We start from the raw sequence: 22,064 nt of genomic DNA, 5'->3' as shown, positions 1-22,064 counted from the left end.
CCCTGAAACCAACATGGTGGAAGGAGAAAGCTGACTCCTGCAAGTTGTCCTCTGACCTTCACATGTATGCCATGGCATGTGCATGCCCACACTCACTCACACACACACACACAGAGTAAATAAATAAATGGAAAAAGTACATGAGATATATGTAACAATAAAAAATACAGCTCATGACATGACCAGCTTCTAAAAGTGATTCCACAGAGTTGGCATGCCAGCCAAACAAATAATAATACAAAAGACTAATGTTTCTAGTGCTGTTAGGAAATTAGACTTCTGCACTGTCCAAAGATTTGAATTCATATCTTCATGCCCTGTGGATATTTGATTCACAACATAAAAGCTTATTTAGAACTAACTTTGAAATGATTGCATAATTTGCCTTCAGATAATCAGTTTTTCTTTTGTGTATAAAGCAGCCATTGTTCCTTTGAGTAAAGGTTGTAATTTTCACATTCACTATTACTCCTCCACGTAATTGTACATTATATTGACAAAGTAGCACATATGATTCTAAAGTAAATTCACAGACACAACCATAATGGGAAATGTCAGAATTTCTGCTTTACTAATTCTCCCAGATGTGTAAGGATAAAACTTCCACATGAAAATTGTTGTATGACTGCCTCCATCTCTAAACACACTTTGGTGGTCAGCCCAGCATGTTTGTGGTGATGCAGGAGACAGAGCTGAGGTTACTTTGGCTGGTAACTCCAAATTGTTGTGTTTAAATCACTGAAGAATAGTGCAACCAGTGTGTATATTTGGTCACTCATTTCTGCTTTTCAGGAGGCTACAAAGAAAAAAGCAACAGAGGAAGAGGAAAAATTTATTAAGGAAATTACAGACTTCAATGATGAATATGAAATAACTAAGAAAAGAGATATTCTGATGAAAGAAAATATCAAGATGGAAATTGCTGACTTGGAAAAGCAGGCAAATGTTTTGAGAGGAGGTACGGACACAGGCGCCTCACTTGTTTGTGTTAATGAATGTACAGTGCTATTTGCTTGTTCTCTTGTTTGTTTTTGAGACAGGGTCTCACTATGTAGCACAAACTGCCTTGGAACTTAATGTGTGTTTCAGGCTGGCCTCAGGCTTGGTATGATCCTTCTGTCCCAGTTCTCCAAGTTTGGAAGTTTGCAGGTGTGCACCACCATGCGCAGTTACAATGAGTCATTTTGAATGAATGTATTTTCTGTATTAAGGTAAATTCCATCATTACACAGTTAACTCTTATTTCGTGAGTATACTGCCATGGTGAATATAAATTTCAAAATCTTCAGAAGTACATTGTGAACTGAGCGCTTGATCATCTATCTGACGTGAACGGTTGTTTCCTGTGTCATGTAACTATTAGGCACTGTTCTAGGTCCCAGGAATATGAAATGTAAAGGTGTAAGAAACAAATGTATAAGCCATGTGATAAGTTAGAGCTGCTGCTCTGAACTGCATTTTCTCATCAACCCTGTATAGTAGGATTTAAGGGAAAAGAGGGGTAGAGGGTGTCATCTCAGGAATATCTGAATGCATGTTATTGGAGTCTGTGATAAGATAATGAATTAAAGCAATTCCCAAAGAGAGGGGAGTGAAGGAGCTGTTTGGGAAAATAACAGGACTTTAATACACATAGAAACAGGGAGTGTCAAAAGCATACCTGTTCCCAGGCCCCAGAGGCTCTAGTCCAGCAGGAACTTGGTTTCTCTTCCTCTGAATCAGGCCCAGTTGATGTGGAGACTCCTTGATTGTCACTGCCCTGGAATTCCTTGAGGATATTACCTCCTAATCTGAAAACCTCACAGTATAGCAAATAACAATTTCTCAGATGATCAGTGTGCTGAGATGAGATCAGAAAGAGGAAGACCATGGGTGCCATTGTCCCATTGCAGTTTTGAAGTGCAATTACAGAGACGCTGGCTGTTCCTGGTTAGGACTTGATTTTCCCCGCTGCCATGTTGTGGTTCCCATGCCGTCATTGGCTCCTCCTGTGTTCTGCTTCCTTCTGAGGTGTTCCTTTTTTGTGATAGGTGTCCTGTCCTTGCAGCTCCTCCTCTTAAAAGCTTGCTTCTGTTCTCCAGGAGTTCAGGCATTCAAGGGCTTCTTTGACATTTTGAGTATCACTGGGATTATAGAAATAGTTCTCTTAAAGACTTCGTGACTCTCAGATGAATCTATTGAGGTTAATTCCACTAGAAAAAAAAGCTGTAACTACAATTCTTTTCTGAGATCAGACTTTGTTTTGGCTTCTGCTGAAACACCAAGAAACAATATTAAGTGTTTTTTAAAATTTTTCTCTTTTATGGAAAACAAGAAATGTGAACCATAAAAGGAAAAATACACACTGGAAATAAACTAAATTGAAAAAAAATGTTAGGAAAATGAAGACAGATTGTATGGGTTGGGGAAAACATTTGTGATTTATGTGCATGGACTATTACTTAGAAAATAACTTACAACTTACAACTTCAAAATGAGAAGACAACAAGACCTGTTATAGCAGGGGAAGGTTTGAACTTCACTGTATAGTACTGATGACCAGTGGACACATGGAAAATATGTTTAGTCATGAAGAAGTTATAAATTAAAATACAGTGAGCTTTCATTGTGCATCCATTTAATCAAAATTAAACAGACTGACCAAGTCAGGTGCTGACAAAAATGAAGAACATTTGAAACCCATGTAATAGTAATAAAAACAAAATCAATGGTAAAATTGCTTTGAAGAATTGTTTGGCAATTTCTTAAAAATTAAATATGCATTTGTCATACAATCCACCACAACTAAATGCTCCAGAAAAATTACCTCTGTGTCTGCAACAGATGTTTTTGGAAGTTTAATTCATAGTAGCCAAAGACTGCACATAATTTAAATGTCTATTATGAATTGAATGGCTAGACAACAGTTATATATATGTACAACAGAATATTCAACAATAAAAAAATGGCAAAACTTCTAGAATACAGCACGAAGGGATCTCATGAAGCGACAACTGTACACACTCCACACTGTGAACCTAGAGGGAATGGACACAGGGGTCAAGGGAGCGTTTGGTGTTGATGGGAACGTGTGTTCCTATTTCTAGGGATGGCTTCATAGGGTTAATGACTGTCAAACTCAGGGAGTTGTGTGGTACTCTCACTAAAATTGAAAAGGGAAAAAAAGTTTCTGGTACCACAAATCCTGTCAGAATCCTCTATCTTGTGTCTTTCTTCTCCCAGAAGTACAGATTTGATAGGTGTGCCTCCATGGTACCTGATACTCTTGCTTCTGCTCTCAGAAGGTCTCCAGTAAGTGTTTTATGACCGTTTTATACTGAATATCATCTCCACAGCAGCAGGGCTTTGTTGTGTTCACTGCCCTATCGCCAACAGTATTTCCAGCCTTTTCCAAGTTAAGGAGCTCTGTCATGCATTGTGTTTTTTTCTTACTTTATTGTTTATCTTTGGCTTTACCAGGATATACGATCCCCCTGAGTTTACACATTAATTAAATAAAATCAACCTTGGGTCAGGAGGCGGAGCCAGCAGCTAGTTGACAGAGAGTAATCATAGGTAGTCAGAGGGTGTCTGGAAGATGGATAGAGAGATGCACAAGAAGTAGTAGGGAGGGACTTGGAGTGTGGTTGTCCTTTTTGGTTTGAAGCGATGAAAGCGATGCTCTCTTTCTGAGATGCAGGCAAAGAGGAAAGGTCAACTAGTTGTTCCTCAACCTCTCTCTGAGCTGGCAGGTTTTCACCACAGCCTCTGACTCCCAAGTCTTTATTGGTAAATAGAACAATAGAGATTTAGTTAAAAATTACATTTGGTGGCAGCAGCAGGGGGCAGACCAAGCAGGATGAAAAAGTCTCACGGGGCCACTGCCTGAGAAGCAGGCCAGTAACAGCAGAGCCACAATTACTGCTGAAACAGCAGTAGATTCAGTGGCAGCCACTGTGTTGGGGGATAAAACGACATAACTGTAAAACAACATAACTGAGGGGTTGGGTAGAGACTAGTTTTGCAGTCACTATCCTATCCTTTCCTGAATGTCTTTCCTCCTTTGTTTTCAGCTTAGATTTTCTCTGACACTAAGTTTAAACTAGCTCTTCCATGATCACTTATGCTATTTTCCTGTTCATTTTTCATTTTAAAAGTTACAATTACACTTTATTTTACTTAGTATATGTGTGTGAAGTATGTCTTCAAATGGGCATGTGCAGAGAGAGGCATATGGGGAGGTCAGAGGACAGTTTGTAGGAACTGGTTTTCTCTCCACTGTGTGCTCCCCAGATCAAAGTCAAGTGCTCTCCCTGCCCTGTCATCCTGCTGGCCCTCCTGTCAGTCATCCTGCTGGCCCTCCTATCAGTCATCCTGCTGGCCCTCCTGTCAGTCATCCTGCTGGCCCTCCTCCTGTCAGTCATCCTGCTGGCCCTCCTCCTGTCAGTCATCCTGCTGGCCCTCCTGTTTCATTTTTACTATTTGTAGTTTTCATCTATCTAGAATTTATTTTGCTGCAAGAAGTTAGGGATTCAACTTTAGCTTTTTCCAAATGTCTGGTTAGCTGTTTAATGCTATTTGTTACATGGTGCATCTGTTTCCAGACATTTTAAATGTCTACATTTGTTATATCTTAATATTACATATATGTTTGTGTATGCCTCTTATTTTGTTTTCTATTTATTTTAGTTTCATATCATAATATGATAATTAGTGGGGCAATCCTCTCTTCTTGCTTTTCATATTGATTATTGTGTATATATTTTCTTAGGTAAAAGTTAAGTTTTGTAAAGTTCAAAGGTATCTTGTATTTTAATTTGAGTTACACTAAGTTTACTAATGAACTTGGGAAGAACTGATATCTTCCTAATCTCGAGTCTTCCCGTCAGAAAACTAAACATGGGCAGCAGATGGCTCAGCAGCTTAAGGTGCTTGTTACCAAATCTGAGGTCCTGACTCTGATCTCTGGGACCTATAGAAACAACTCTTATAAGATGTCTTTTGACTACCATGTACATGGCATAGTGTGCATGTACCTGCATATACATACATACATACAGAGAAAAAAAAAAACAAAAAATGTTTCAATTGTCTTGACTTTTGCTTTTACTATTTCTCTAAGTGTCACTACATTTTAAGTGGGTTTCCCCATTGAGTTTTCTCGTGATTATGGTCTGTCTACAGGTAAAGTACCTTCTTCTATATTCAGATTCCCTAACACAAGCTTGATTTTGTTGTTTCCAGTGTATAACTGTGTATGCTACACCTAGTGATAACTCTCTTGGTTCTCCAATATTCATTCCATCTTTAAAATGTAGTTTTATTGGTGAATGCTTTTAAGAATGCTAATGAATACTAGGAACGACATTAGATAATGTCCCTTCTTTCTTCTAGAGCTTTATTACTAATCATGATGTCAGACTGAAGATATTTGCTCTCTCTCCCTCTCCTTCCATGGCCCCCCTTTCCAGTCAGCTTCCCTTTCTTTAATGACCATGTATTTCCTCCCCTCATTCATTCATTCATTCGTTTGTTTGCTCTGACCATGGTTTCCCCTTCCTCCTCTCCTCCCAGTTCCTCCTCCCACCTCCCCTCTTCAGCTTCCCTCATCAACTCCTCCTCCCTTTCTATTCAGAAAAGAGCAGGCCTCCCATGGTTATCAACAAAACATGGCATATCAAATTGCAGTAAGACTAAAGGCTGGACAGGGTAACCTAGTATGAGGAATAAGGTGCCAAAAGCAATCAAAAGAGTCAGGTAGTCCCTGCTCCCACTGTTAGGAGTCCCATAAGAAGACCAAGCTACGCAACTGTCCCATATACGCAGAGGGCCTAAGCCAGTCCCATGCAGGCTCCCTGGTTGTTGGTTCAGTTCTATGAGCCCAGGTGAGTTGATTTTTGGGGTTTTCTTATGGTGCCCTTGACCCATTTGACTCCTACAATCCTTCCTCCTCCTCTTAAGCAGGATTCTCCAAGCTCCACCTAATGTTTGGCTGTGTGTCTCTGCATCTGTTTCCATCAGTTGCTGGATGGAGCCTCTCTGATGACAATTGGGCTAGGCACCATTCTATGAGTATAGCAGAATGCTGTTAGGCATCATTACATTGACTTTTTTTTCCCTGCCAGTCATGTTTGGTCTCTAGGTCATCCAGCCTCTGGGTCCTGGTGCTCTAGACAGTGTCAGGGGTGGGCTTACTCTCATGGCAGGGGTCTCAGCCTGGACCAGTCATTGGTTGGCCACTCCCACAATCTCTGCCACTCTTACCCAGCACATCCCATAGGCAGGACAGAATGTAGGTTGTAGGTTATGTGGCTGGGTTGGTTTCCCACTCCCTCCACTGGAAGTCTTGCCGGGTCACAGTTGATGGCCAGTTCAGGCTACATATACCATCTTGCTAGGAGTCTTAGTTGGGACATACTTGTAGGTTCCTAGGAGTTTTCCTTGCTCTAGGTTTCTACCTCACCCCCAAATGTCCCAGTTTCTAGTTTTCTCTTTTAGTACTCTCACCCTGCATTCCCCCCAACCTGATCCCTCATGTTCCCATCCCTAACCGCTCCCAGACCACCAAAGAAATCTATTTCCCCTTCCAGAGAGATCCAAGCATCCCTTGTTGTTTCCTAGCCTTTCTGGGTCTGTGGGTTATAGCATGGTCCTTGTTTACTTTACAGTTAATGTCCACTTATGAGTGAGCACATACCATGTTTGTTTTTCTGTGTCTGGGTTATCTCACTCAGGATAATTTTTTCTATTTCCTTCCATTTGCCTGCAAATTTCATGATGTCATTGTTTTTAGCAGCGGAATAATAACATTGTGTAAATGTAACACATTTTCTTTATCCATTCTTAAGTTGAGGGGCATCTTGGTTGTTTCTAGGTTCTGGCTATTACAAGTAAAGCTGCTGTGAACATAGTTGAGCAGGTGTCCTTGTGGTATGATTAAGCATCCTTTGTGTATGTGCCCAAGAGTGCTATAGTTGGGTCTTGAGGTAGATTGATTGCACAAATTTGAACTCTACCAGCAATGGAGGAGTGTTCCCTTGCTCCACATCCTCACCAGTATAAGCTGTCACTTGTGTTGTTTATCTTAGCCATTCAAACAGGTATAAGATGGAATCGCAGAGTCATTTTGATTTGCATTTCCCTGGAGGCTAAGGATGTTGAACATTTCTTTAAGTGTTTCTCTGCCATTTGAGATTCTTCTGTTGAGAATTCTCTGTTTAGTTCTGTACCCCATTTTTAAATTGGATTTTTTTTTTTTTTTTTGGTTTTTCGAGACAGGGTTTCTCTGTGTAGCTTTGCGCCTTTCCTGGATCTCGCGCTGTAGACCAGGCTGGCCTCGAACTCACAGAGATCCGCCTGCCTCTGCCTCCTGAGTGCTGGGATTAAAGGCGTGCGCCACCACCACCCGGCTATTTGTTTTTTTGACGTCTAGTTTCTTGAGTTCTTTATATATTTTGAAATCAGTCTTCTGTCGGATGTGGGGTTGGTGAAGATTTTTTCCCATTCTGTAGGTTGTCATTTTGTTCTGTTGACAGTGTTTTTTGCCTTACAGAAGCTTTTCAGTTTCATGAGGTCCCATTTATTAATTTTCAATCTTAGTGTCAGTACTATTGGTTCTGTTCAGGAAGTTGTCTCCTGTGCCAATGTGTTCAAGGCTATTTTCTAGTTTCTCTTCTATCAAGTTCAGTGTATCTGTATTTATGTTGAAGTCTTTCATCACTTGGACTTGAAGATTGAGCAGGATGATAGCTAGGGATCTATTTGCATTTTTCTTCATTTTGACATCCAGTTTTAACAGTACCAGTTGTTGAAGATGCTTTCTTTTTTCCATTGTATAATTTGGTTTCTTTGTCGAAAATCAGGTGTCCACAGTTGTGTGGATTTATGTCTGGGTCTTCAATTTGATTTGTTGATCCACCTGTCAGGTTTTTTCTTTTTTTTTTGGTTTTTTGAGACAAGGTTTCCCTGTGTAGCTTTGTGCCTTTCCTGGAACTCATTTGGTAGCCCAGGCTGGCCTCGAACTCACAGAGATCCACCTGGCTCTGCCTCCTGAGTACTGGGATTAAAGGCGTGCGCCACCACCGCCCAGCCACCTGTCAGTTTTTTATGCAAATACCATGTGGGTTTTATTGCTGTAGTTCTGGATTAGAGCTTGAAATCAGGGATGGTGATACCTCCAGAAGTTTCTTTATTGTACAGGATTGTTTTGGCTGTCCTGGGTTTTTTGTTTTTCCATATAAAGTTGAGTATTGTTCTTTCAAGGTCTGTAAAGAATTGTGTTGGGATTTTGATGGGGATTGCATTGAATCCGTAGATTGCTTTTGTTAAGATTGCCATTTTTACTATGTTAATCCTACCTATCCATGAGCATGGGAGATCTTTCCATTTTCTGACATCTTCTCCAATTTCTTTTTTCAGAGACTCGAAGTTCTTGTCGTACAAGTCTTTCACTTGCTTGGTTAGAGTTACTCCAAGATATTTTATATTATTTGTGGCTATTGTGAAGGGTGTTGTTTCCTTGATTTCTTTCTCTGCCAGTTCGTTGATTGTGTATAGGATGGCTACTAATTTTTTTATTTTTATTTTTTTTAGTTAATCTGTATCCTGCCACTATGCTAAAGGTGTTTATCAGCTATAGGAGTTCCCTGGTAGAATTTTGGGGGTCACTTATGTATTCTATCAACCATCTGCAAATAAAGATACTTTGACTTCTTCCTTTCCAATTTCTATCCCCTTGATCTCCTTGAGTTGTCTTATTGCTCTAGCTAGAACTTCAAGTCCTATACTGAAGAGATATGGAGAGAGTGGACAGCTTTGTCTTGTTCCGGATTTTAGTGGAATTTCTTTGAGTTTCTCTCTATTTACTTTGATGTTGGCTGTAGGCTTGCTGTAAATTGCCTTTATTATGTTTAGTTTTTTCCCCTTATATCTCTAATCTCTCCAATACTTTTATGATGAAGGGGTGTTGGCTTTTGTCAAAGGCTTTTTTGGCATATAATGAGATGATTTTGCATATTTTTCTTTCAGTTGTTTATATGGTGGATTACATTGACAGATTTTCATATGTTGATCCATTTCTGCATCTCAGGCATCCTGCTTGATCATGGTGAATGATCTTTTTGATATGTTCCTGAATTGTTTTGCAGATATTTTATGTGAGTATTTTTGCATCAATATTCATGAGGGATACTGGTCTATAATTTTCTTTCTGTGTTACAATGTGGTTTTGGTATCAGAGTCATTCTGGCCTCATAAAATGAATTTGGTAATATTCCTTCTGTTTATATTTTGTGGAATAATTTGAGGAGCATTGGTACCAGCTCTTATTTGAAAGTCTGGTAGAATTCTGTGCTAAAACCATCTGGCTCTGGGCTTTTTTTGGTTGGGAGTATTTTAATGACTGTTTCTATTTCCTTGATGGTTATAGGTCTATTTAAATTGTTTATTTCATCTTAATTTAACTTTGGTACCTGGTATCTATCAAGAAATTTGTCCATTTCTTTAAGATTTTCTGATTTTATGGAGTGCAGATTTTTGAAGTATGATGTAATGATTCTCTGTGTCTGTTAATATGTCCCCCCTTTTCATTTCTGATTTTGTTAATTTGGATATTCTCTCTCTGCCTTTTAGTTAGTTTGAATAAGGGTTTGCGTATCCTGCTGATTTTCTCAAAGAACCAACTCTTTGTTTTATTGATTCTTTGCATTGTTCTCTTTTACTGATGTCAGCCCTCATTTTGATTATGTCCTGCCATCTACTTCTCTTGGGTGCATTTGCTTCGTTTTGCTCTAGAGATTTCAGGTGTGCTGTTGCTAGTATAAGATCTCTCTAAATTCTTTATGAAGGTACTTAGTACTGTGAACTTTCCATGTAGCACTGCTTTCATTGTTTCCTATAAGTTTTGTTTTGTTGTGCTTTTATTTTCATTGAGTTCTAGGAAGCCTTTAATATCTTTCTTTTTTTAAATTCCTTGTTACTATAGTCATTTAGTAGAGAGTCATTCAATTTTCATGACTTTGTAGGGTTTCTTTTGTTTCTGCTGTTGTTGAAATTCAGTTTTATCCCATGGTGGTCTGATAAGATGCAGGGGGTAATTTCAGTTTTTTTTATCTGTTGAGACTGACTTTGTGACCAAGTATGTGGTCACTTTTGGAAAATATTCTGTCAGAGCTGAGAAGATAGTATATTCTTTTGTGTTTGGGTGAAATGTTTTGTAGAAATCTGCTAGATCCATTTGGTTCATAACATCTGTTAGTTCCAGTATTTATCTGTTAGTTTTTGTCTGGATTATCTGACCATTGGTGAGAGTGTGATATTGAAGCCTCCTATCAATGTGTGAGGGTCAATGTCTGACTTTAGCTTTAGTGATGTTTATTTTATGCACTTGGGTGCCCTTGTGCTTAGGGCATAGATGTTCAGAATTGAGACTTCATTTTGGTGGATTTTTCCTTTGATGAGTATGTAGTATTTTTTTCCCATCTCTTTTGATTAGTCTTGGTTAGAAGTCTATTTTGTTAAGTATTAGAATTGCTATACCAGCTTGCTTCTTGGGTCCATTTGCTTGGAATATCTTTTTCCAACTCTTTCATCTGAGATTATGTCTGTCTTTGATGTTGAAGTGTGTTTCTTGTATGCATCAAAAGGATGAATCCTGTTTTCATATCTATTAGTTAGCCCGTGTCTTTTTATTGGTGAATTTAATCCATTAATATTGAGAATATTAATAACCAATGATTGTTAATTCCTGTTATTTTGTTGTTGTTGTTGGTGGTGGTGGTAGTGTGTGTGTGTGTGTATGTGTGTGTGTGTGTGTGTGTGTGTGTGTTTCCCTTCTTTTGATTTTGTTGGTGTGAGATTATTTTCTGTGTTTTCATGGGTGTAGTTAATATCCTTAGATTGGGATATTAACTAATATCCTTAGTTTTCCTTCTAGCACCTTCTATAGGGCTAGATTTGTGACTAGATACTGTTAAAATTTGACTTTGTCATGGAATATCTTATTTTCTCCAAGTATAGTGATTGAAAGTTTTTCTGGGTATAGTATTCTGGGCTGGCATCTACGGTCTCTTAGAGTCTGGAAGACATCTTACTAGGCCCTTCTGGCCTTTTGAGTCTCCATTGAGAAGTCAGGTGTAATTCTAATAGGTCTGCCATTATATGTTTCTTGGCCTTTCCCCCTTGCAGCTTTTAATATTTTCTTTGTTCTGTATCTTTAGTGTTTTGATTATTATGTGGCAGGGTGACTTTCTTTTCTTTTCCAATCTATTTTTTCTGTAAACTCGGTGAACCTTTATTGGCATCTCCTTCTTTAGGTTAGGAAAGTTTTCTTCTATGATTTTGTTAAAAATATTTTTTTGCAAAACAACTGTCCTCTCAGTGCATAAGCCAGCTTTTTGGAACCTAGTCGTTTTGGATATCGCTCTATATAAATAAAACACTGATTGGCCAGTGACCAGACAGGAAGTATAGGCGGAACAAGGAGAGAGGAGAATTGAGGGAACAGGAAGAAGGAGGGGGAGACACTGCCAGCCACCGCCAGGACAAACAACATGTAAAGATGCCGGTAAGCCATGAGCCACGTGGCAAGGTATAGATTTATAGAAATGGGTTAATTTAAGATATAAAAACAGTTAATAAGAAGCCTGCCACGGCCATACAGTTTATAAGTAATATAAGCGTCTGAGTGATTATTTTATATGTGGGTTGTGGGACTGCGGGGCTTGATGGGACCTGGAGAGAAGCTCTCCAGCAACACCTAGTGCCTAGGCTGAGACACTTTGCACAGCCTTGGAGCAGGGAGGAGGGGACTGGACCTGCCTCAACTGAATATACCAGGCTCTGCTGACTCCCCAGGGGAGACATTGCCTTGGAGGAGGTGGGAATGGGGGATGGGTTTGGGGGGAAGGCTGGGGGTGGGAGGAGGGAGGACAGGGGAATCCTTGGTTGATATGTAAAATAAATAGAAAAATCTCTTAATAAAAAGAAAAAGAAAATAATTTTTCTGGGCCCTTGAGCTGTGTTTCTTCTCCTTCTTCTATTCCTGTTATTCTTAGGTTTGGTCTTTTCATAGTGCTCCAGATTTTCTGGATCTGTCATATCTTCTATTCCTTAGATTCTCTCTGCCATCTCTTACATTCTGTTGGTGATCTTGCATATGTAGTTCCTGTTCACTTATCTATATTTTCCATCTCCAAGACTCCCTCAGTTTGTGTTTTCTTTATTGCTTCTGTTTCCATTTTCAGGTCTTGAAAAGTTGAATTCATTTTCTTCACCTATTTGTTTGTGTTTTCCTGGATTTCTTTAAGGGATTTGTTCATTTTTCTCTTTAAGGGCCTCTGTCATCTTCTAAGATTGGATTTAGGGTCATTTTCTTGTGCTTCTACTGGGTTAGAATACCCAGGGCTTGCTGTAGTAGGATAGCTGGGCTCTGATGGTGCCATCTTGCCCTGGGTGTTGTTGATGCTGTGTTTATGATCTGGGTTTGGGGTTATTTTCAATTTAGGTGCTGACTTCTGAGTTTATTTTTGTTGGATGGATGCTTTCTGGATGTTGTCGCCCTTGCTTTCTTTTTTCTCTCTGGTCTTCTGGCCTGGGTGGCCTGTGGTTCTGGTGACCAGCAAGTCTTCAGGTCCAGTAGTGTGTCTCTGCTGGTGTTTTGGTAGTCTGCTTGGCCTCTGGGGTTTGGGGTGCTTGCTTTGCTTCTGGGGTTCTAGGGTTCTGTGAACTGGCCTGAACTGGCCTGACCTCTAGGGTTCTGGATAACTGTGTGGTCACTGAGGTTCCTAATACCAGCATGGTCTCCAGTAGAGTGGGTGTCTTCTGGGGTTCCTAGTACTTTTGTGGCCTCCAGTAGAGCAGGAGTCTTCTGCTGGGTTGTGGGCAGAGATATGGAGCCAGGGGAGAAGGTGCTATAGGGGCTGCTGGGTGGGGCTTAAGGGCGTTAGCAGGTGGCAGGCAGTGTCTTACCTGGGGTCCCTAGTACCGGTGTGGCCTCCAGTAGAGAGCCCCTGGTGAATTTCTTAGAGTAATGGATTTTATTAACAAATGTTCTGTCATTAACCTTACTATGATCTTGTAGTCTTCTAATATGCTAATAAATTCTATTTGACATGATTTTATTTAAAAATTTTGAATCTTGGGAAGGCAAAGAAACTGGTGTTTCAGAATTCAACCCCACTGGTAAAGTCTCAACAATTAAAATTTACTGCTTTTGTCAAATTAACAGAAAATAAAATCTGGAAAATGAAAAAAAATTTGAATCTTTATAAGTGAGATTAATGTATGTTTGTGCCTGTAAACACTATAGTGATTTCACCAAAAATTGTGAACAATACTTTCTCTGGTTGTTCTCTGGCCTCAACACACATGTGGACACACGCGCAGTGCGCGTGCGCGTGCACACACACACACACACACACACACACACACACACACACACATACATGCACACTCACAAATAACAGTAAACCAAGGAAGATGTCTGATAGAGAAAAGAGACACTTGAGTAGAAGGATATAATAACAGCCATGAAGAGTAAAAATGGGGATTATTCAATCTCAGTGCACTTGTCTGGCTCATCACTGTTACAGGACAAAAGGAAGATAAAAGCAGAGGCAGCCAAGGGTAGATAGAAGAGTTAGGAGAGGCAAGTGTCAGGGTAACAAATGTGGTGGCACAAATTAAAAGCAGGAATGGAAGAGCAAACCCTGACAAGCCCAAAGACAAATGGAAGTGAAACCTGCCCTGGTGTCTCCGCTCTCTGCTCAGAGTTGAATAGTTCCTTTCTCTGCTTCCACTGCCACATGCATGGTCCCTAGAAACATCTCTATGGAATCTACTCAAAACTTGGAAGACCATAACCACCTGTAATTCTAGTTCCAGGGATCCAACACCTTCGGCCTCTGAGGGCATGCATGCCTACACATGGTGCACACACATACACATAAGATAGGTAGGTAGGTAGATAGACAGATAGATGGATGGACTGACAGACAGACAAATCATTCTGATAGCTGAAAGCATTCTTAAGAGAAGTAAAATCCCAAAAAAGGAGATGTAGAGTGAGCAGGAGAGGGCAGCAGGGATCTAGGCAAGAGATGTTGCAGTCAGATAAGGATTGTAGCAGCAGAGCATCAACAGTGTTGATCCATGTGATAGAAAAGAGGTGTTGAGGCCAGCATTTGGGGCCTGAGTAATTAGGAATGTGGAATAATTCATATTATATATATATATATATATGTGTATTTGTGAAAGTATATTTATTTTAAACATTTGAAAATTTATAGATTGATGGTTCATCATTTTCCTTCAGAATAATAACTTCCATGATTATCATAACATTTTTCTCAAAGTATTTCTTATGTTCATTTCTCTTAATTGGTGAATTAGCTCTTCCTGGATAGAAAATAAGATATGTATTTCATTTTGACCTTGCCTAATAATTAATCTGTTATTAATTAGTCTATTAATGATTTGCAGTGGGCATATGGGAAAGCACTCTTGTTAAAAGATGAGAATGAATTTTGCTTCTCTTAGTTTGGTTTAATATTTATAGCCTTAAAACCTAGTTACTAGCCTGACCTGGTGATATACACTTTTAATTCCAGTACTCAGTAGAAAGAGGCAGGCAGAACTTTGTGAGCTTGAAACCAGCTTGGTCTACACAGCAAGTTTCAGGCTATCCAGTGCTACATAGTAAGACCCTATTTCAAAATCTTAACAACAACACCCCCCCCCCCCCCCCCCCGCTGCCACACAAAAAAATCCAACAACAACAACAAAAAAAACCAATATAGCTGTTGATGGAAGCCTTGGACTTTAAGGCTGAGGAAGAAACTAAAAGTGATTATCAGTTGTACCCCAGTAAATCTGTAAATTAAAATATAAAATTAAAAAGGAGGCAGCAGAAAAAGGAGAGGACAGCTTACCCTAAAACACAGGTTCAGTTCTTTCAGTTTTGTAAGCTTTGTTGGGAGGCAGTATATTTGTTTTCTTTTGTCCTTTAAGAATCAGTCTTCAAGAGAGAGGAGCCATGGCTAGATATAAAGAGGTGAGCTGTGGAGATGGGCCATTTTTCCTCATCCTTCTGACCTGAGACTAAAGCCTAGCAAGTTTTTCCCTGTCAGTAGAGCTACCCTGCCTGTGGGCTGTTGAGCATGTTTGAGGCCACACCAGGGCATGGTTACCCGAAAGTTGTGGACCTATCAGCCACCTGTCTGTGTTCAAACTGACCAACCCTAAATGAGGGTAAGAGGAAGATCTCCCTCACCCCCCCCCCCCACCCCTCGCAACGACCCTTAAAACCCATGTCAATCAATGTAGCTCGAGTTTTCTCTAGTCCTGTCTGGCCCACGGTCAGGACAAATCTCTCTCACCTGCCAGTCCTGTAGTCGCTTAGACCCAACCCAGTAAACACACAGAGACTTATATTGCTTACAAACTGTTTGGCCACAGCAGGCTTTTTGTTATCTAGTTCTTGTATCTTAAATTAACCCATTTCTATTAATCTATACTTTGCCACGTGGCTCATGGCTTACCGGTATCTTAACATCTTTTCATGGCGGCGACTGGCAGTGTCTCTCTGTCTCAGTTCTACTTTTCAGAATTCTCTTCTCTCCTTGTCCCGCCTATACTTCCTGCCTGGATACTGGCCAATCAGTATTTTATTTATTAACCAATCAGAGCAACACATTTAACATACAGAACATCCCACAGCACTTCCCCTTTTCTTTTTTTTTTAAAAGGAAGGTTTTAACTTTTACATAGTAAAATTACAGATTACAAAACAACTATCAAGCAAGAATTACAGTTACAATATTTATTTATAATAACTAGTCTATTTGTATTTGGCAAAATTAAAGAAGATACCCTATCTATCTTATATTTGTGAGTCTAAGGTTTTATATCTAACTTATCTTTTATTATAACTAAGGAAAATTATAACTTTAGACTTTACATCGAAGACCCCAGAAGGATATACTATTACCTGAGAAACGGGAAAAGGATGCAGGCAACTTTTGATCAAGCAGTCCAGGCAAGAACAGTTTCTTACCCAAATGGCTATTTTTGCCAAGGTGAAGATAAACTCCATATGGAGTGTCTTTGATGCACATCCTCCTCTCTGAAGTAAATCGGTGCTGCCAGGAGCAGACATGTCTCACTGTCCAGAAAGTCTAAATTTTTAAAAACATTTTAAATGTCATGTTTTGAAGTGTTTGAAGATTACCTATCTATCTGAAATATATCTATATACCTACAAAACTTAACTAACATGCTACAAGTTTGACTATCATAGGAGAATAATTATTTTATTACAATTTAAATGAGTTGTATAAACATAATATTTTAAACGAGTAAAAATACACATACAGCATAACAAAATTAACTTTAAATTTGTATTAATAAACTACAATCCATAGCAATGTAAAACATTTTTAAACAAGTTGCTCTTTAAAAGTAGGTTTAATAATCTACCCCTTTATCTCATTAATATCTATATTGTTTTCTTTTGTTTTTTTAGAAAGAGATTGTATTTGTAATCAACCTGTTTTAAATAAAAATATTGTTTTGGTTTTTGTTGTTGTTGTTGTTCCACACCAGAGGGCTCTTTTGATATGGGACACAAGAATATTTTAACCCTTTTTTTTTTGGCAATATATTTGGGTTTAGAGAAGGGGTGAGCCAATTCCATCTCTAAAGCCAACTTGGTATATTTGGGAATTTGGGCATAGCTTCTCATACTACTTCTTGTTGGAGGGGGGGGCGCTGTATCTTATGGGAACACAAAGAAAATTTTAGGATTATGGAGTAGTTCATCAGGGTGTATCATCTGAGACAGTTGCCTTGAAACCATTTTGGATGTTGGATCATCTGGGCCATGGTGTCATCTGAGACCTTTTTGGGGGTCTTGGCTGGTCAAATCTGATGTATCTTAATCTGGAACAAATCCATAGTCTCTGGCTTTTTGTGGAAATAAAAGCAGAGCCTCCTTTCCAAAGCAACATATCCTTACATCTAAATTTTGAAGTCAAGGTACCTTTTATATATATACATACATACATATATATATATATATATATGTATGTATGTGTGTATGTATATATATATATGTATATATATATATACATATGTATATATATACTGGCTTAACTCAACAGCTTTTACTATCAAATTATTTTTTGTAGTTAAAAATCCCAAAGACAACACAATCTAGATTTTTTGTGGAATATATATCTTTACGTAGTTTATTTTTTATAATACCTTTAATGTCTCTTTAAAGACTTTATTTTTGAAAGTTATCTATTTGTTTATATAACTGTATATATATTTTTTCTTTGAAGCCTATGTATATTTTTACATATATTGTAAACCATTTGAAGTCTTGTTTCATCTGAATCTGTCTTACTGTGTAACTATTGTTTTAAACTGCAGCAGTTAGTACTAAAGCAGAAGTCTTGGCTATTAGCTCTGCCCAATTTAGTTTTTCAACATGGTGGAGATAATTTATTGCTAGAGCTGGGAGCCATAGTGGGCTTATACTTTTATCTAAGCAACGTGTAGCCCAGAAACCTTTTTTTTTTTAATTTTTTTTTTATTATTATTTTTTTTTACTCTGTCTCAGTCTTCTACTTTTCAGAAGTCTCTTCTCTCCTTGTTCTGCCTATACTTCCTTCCTGGCTACTGGCCAATCAGTGTTTTATTTATTAACCAATCAGAGCAACACATTTAACATACAGAACATCCCACAGCAAATCAAGGTAAGACTGGGTTTCAGTCTCCCAAGGCCCCTGCATTGCACCAGATCTTTCTTTCTGTGTGCCTTGTTGTGCATATTTCCTCACACCTAATTTTTTGCTGGCAAACAAAATAAATATATAAATCTTTAAATTATTTAGCCTAGAGATTGGGGGCTGAAAACAACACATCCTCGGTTTTAGGAATACTTCAGTCCAAAATTTCTCCATGATTCTTGCCAAGTGTTACAAGCTGTTTTGTCTGATGATGCTGAGTACGATGCCATGCCTTTCCTCTGTGTTAAGGGTCATGTGGTGTCCTGGAGTCATTATTTAACCATTAGCATCTTTCTTTTTTCCTCCCATTTATGAAAAGAGCAGAGTGAGGTTGTTGATTTTCTTTTCATAGAAATTTTACTTAATGAATGAACAGAAACAATTATTTTAAAAGTATAGTTCTTTTATTTTGTGTGTTTATGCCTAAGTGTCTGTGCACCACATGTGTTCAGGAGCCAGAAGAGTCAGAAGTGAGTCAAATCCTTGGAACTGGAGTTTCAGATGGTCATGAGCTGCCATGTGGATGCTGGGAACCAAACCTAGGTCCTCTGTAAGAATAAATGTTCTTAACCTCTGAGCCATCTATCTTGGCTAGAAACAAATAGTTAAAGGCAATTATATGATCCATTAAATTAAGTTCCACATGCTTTCTTGTGGACTGTTATGTGCTCTGCATATACTATGCCAGAAATAAGAACTGAAGTCTAAAGATGGCCAAAGCCCAGGTCATGTTTTCAGGAGCTTGCAATGCAGTATAGAAGAGAGACCGGTGAGAGGGTGATAAGAATGCTGTGTGGATGGCTTCCACTCCTGAATTCCCTCCTACCACAAACAACTGGATGACTGGAAAAAATGTGAAAACATGATTTTAGATATTCAGAACAAGAAATGATGCAGGGTTGTGATTCAGTGGAGAGGAGAAACACATTAGCACAGCCTCGTATTTGCTCTGCTTTCAAAAGGATGCAGTTTTTATTGCACAGGGTGGAAGAACTTATGTAATGCAAAGTGGTTGGTTGACCTGAAGATGTGAAGACTGGCGCTCAAGGAGGCCAAGGAGGCTAGAACTTACAGGACAGGTCCACGAAGAGGAGAAATTTACACTGAAATCAAGAGCAAAGTTTAAACTGTACTCCTGTGGAGGATTTTTAACTGGTCCTTACATGGAGGAAACCTTCCAAACAGGACAGAAGTTGTTCCAGGAAATGATAAAGTCGGCAGTTTTGAGCAGTGACATGGAATAAGGAGGTGTTGATATGCCATGAAGTCACAATAGAAAATTTCTATTAAATAGAAAGCCCTACTTGATAAAGTTAGATTGAGTTAACCTAGGGTGAGGTCTGGAGTGATGGCTCAGTGGTTCAGAGCCCTTGTTGTTCTTGCAGAGGACTTAGTTTAGTTCCCAATTCCTACATCATCATCTATAGCTCCAGTTCCAGAAGATTCAATGCCCTATTTTGACTATGGGAAGCACCAGGAACATGTATAGTGCACATACATGAATGCAAAGACTTTTACACAATAAATATAAAATAAATTTGAAAGAAACATTAAAAATAGATTAAGACTAAATGTTCTCATAGACTCACCCTATAAAAATGTTATAAACAGTGTCTGACTCTGACCCAAAAGCACTTTACCTTTCCATTAATACAAACATCAGCAAGCCTTAGAAGAAGAAAGCAAAACTCAAGCATTCAATGATATTGCAAACAAAATGTGTGATGTGCAGTATGAAAACTGCTAGACATGTTATCAAGCGAAAGTTATAACTTACAGCAGTGAGGCCATTGGATCAGCAAACATGTAAACAGAAATGACAGAGATGATGCAATTAGAAGAAAAAATGAAAACTGTCCCAATACATGTAAGAGTAGTCAGGGACATGAGTGTAATGGGGAGCTAAATGGACAGTACTGAAAAGTAAGCAAATGTAGAAAAATAACTGGTGGGATCAAGTGCCCTTTACTGATAAAACATGTAGTCAACTAAAGCTAGAAGGGGACTTCCCTTAGCCTAAAGGGTATTTATGAAAAACACAAATCTGATGTTATTCTTAATGGTAAAAGAAGGAACATTTCCCACCGAAGAACAAAGTAAGTGTAGCCACACTAGTCATGACTACTTAACACAGTACTGGGGATTTAAATGTGTTGAAGGCCTGGTCCCCAGCTCCTGATGCTACTAAGAGATAATTAGATCATGAAGTCATAGCTGGTTGGGCTAGTGGGAGTTAGGATCTAGTTGGAGGAAGTAGACCGTGTGGGGATGTGTTTGTTCCTATCTACTTACTGTCTACTTTCTGGCTTCCATGAAGAAGCTCTACCATGTACCCCCACCTCAATATTCTGTTCCATGATGGGCCCAAGAGAAGTAGAGCTGGAAGGCTTTGGACTAAAACCTCTGAAGCTGAGAGCCAGAAGAAACCTGTCCTCTCCAAGACTGTTTCTCTGAGGTAGTACCTCCACTGATAGTCTAACCTCTTTATGAATCCCAAGGAAGCCAGGGAAAGCTCCTGGAGCCAGCAAGCTCAGCAGAGCTGCAGGGTGTAAGTGCAGCATGCAAGACTGAATCATTTCAAGTGCATTTAAGACAATACTATTTATAGGGCTGGAGTGATGGCCCAGTGGTTAAGACACTTGTTGCTCCTGTAGAGGATTCAGGTTGTCCCCAGCACCCACAGGTGGTTCACAGCCATCTGTAACTTAAGTTTCAGGGATTAGCTAGCCTCCTCTGACCTCTGCAGGTACACACCACACACACATTCATGCCAGTACTCACATACACAATAAATAATTTTTAAAAAAATTAAAAGAAAAATCTATTATAATAATATTGAAAAACTAAAATACTTAGGAATGTAGTCAGTGTATCAAAATTAGCTTCATACCTGAGAAATAATCAGCAAACTGACACTGATATTGATGAGAAAAGATTCAGACTTCCCAATTATAAACTTCCAAAGAAGTAAAGTAATAAAGATAATGTGGCATTGGTAAGAGATGGTCATGTAGATCAATTAAATTTAATTAAAGCCAAGAAGTAATTTCTTTTATGGTTAGCTGATTTGTGATTATAATGTCATCATAATTCACTGGGAAAGAATAGTTTCTGCCAGTCTTAATACTGGGCAGCTCTGATACTGTACAAAAAGTCACTTACGATGGACCAAAATCCTAAACTTGAGAGCCAGAGAGACAGAGCACTTAAAACAGAATACCTTGAGTAGACAGAGCACTTAAAACAGAATAATAGCATTATTGTGATATGCGTACAAAGTATAGATAATTTAGACTTCTTTAAAGGATGTTATCTACAATGGGAAAAGACCCACTAATTGGAGAAACTATTTACAAATCATACATCTGATAAGAGTGGTAGCCAGAATATGACAACTCTTACAAATATTGGAAAGATAACCCAATTTTAAATGGACAAAATATTTATGTAGACATACCCCAAAAGATAGAGGAAAGGCCAAATCAAACTCAACATCAGGGAAGTGCTAATCAAAACTGCAACAAAATAGCATAAGCGTGGCTGTAAAGGACCGGTAGAGCTGGCAAGGATACAAAGATACGGAAAACTTCATCATTGCTGAAGGAATGTGGTATGCAACTGCTTTAGGAGACAGGTGATTCCTCAAAACATCCATCCTAAGAATGGGTGGATTAACAATTCTATCCTAGGCTTTTAAGAAAACTAAACATGAGCCACATAAGAACTTGTACAAATGTGTTCACAGAAGCACCAATCATAGTAGCCCCAAAGTGTAAGCAACTCCAAACTTTGACAGCTGCTGAATGCCCAAACAAAGTATATCTATATGGTAGAAATTGGAGGAGCTCATTAAAAAAAGAATAAAACATAGGTGTTATGAGCCTTTCTGTGTCCCACCAGCCAACTTCCAAATAATGACACAGAGACTTATTACTAATTATGAAAGCTTGGCCTTAGCTTAGGCTTGTCCCACTAGCTCTTATAATTTAACCCATTTATATTAATCTACGTTCTGTCATGTGGCTCATGACTGTTACCTCTCTTCCTGCACATCTCACTTGTTCTGCATCTCCTCGCATCTCCTGCAAGCCTAGATTTATCCCTCTGACTTCCTCTCTCTCTGCCTGGAAGTCCCACCTCTACCTCCTGCCTAGCTATTGGCCATCTGGCTTTTTATTAGACTAATCACAGCAATGCATCTTCACAGAGTGTACAGATATTCTGCAAATATTTCCCCCTTTTTGTCTAAATAAAAAGGGAAGAATAATTATCAAGTAAGAATTACATTTACAACAT

The 22,064-nt window shown here is 38.8% G+C and overlaps 1 protein-coding gene across 1 annotated transcript in view; it reads left to right on the top strand.

Moving 5' to 3' along the window:
* The window catches only part of Ccdc172 (coiled-coil domain containing 172), a 55,247-nt gene that overhangs the window by 16,422 nt on the left and 16,761 nt on the right, over positions 1–22,064 (top strand). Inside the window, exon 4 of the mRNA XM_052713271.1 lies at positions 793–958. Coding sequence (XP_052569231.1) covers positions 793–958 — 166 coding nt within the window. The remainder of the gene's footprint in view (positions 1–792; positions 959–22,064) is intronic.

Source organism: Peromyscus californicus, unplaced genomic scaffold (genome assembly GCF_007827085.1).
Source record: "Peromyscus californicus insignis strain IS unplaced genomic scaffold, ASM782708v3 Scaffold_4__1_contigs__length_199733344, whole genome shotgun sequence".
NCBI classification, from domain to species: Eukaryota; Metazoa; Chordata; class Mammalia; order Rodentia; family Cricetidae; genus Peromyscus; species Peromyscus californicus.
The sequence above is the reverse complement of the archived record's forward strand: the minus strand, read 5'-3'. Positions and strand labels throughout refer to the sequence as shown.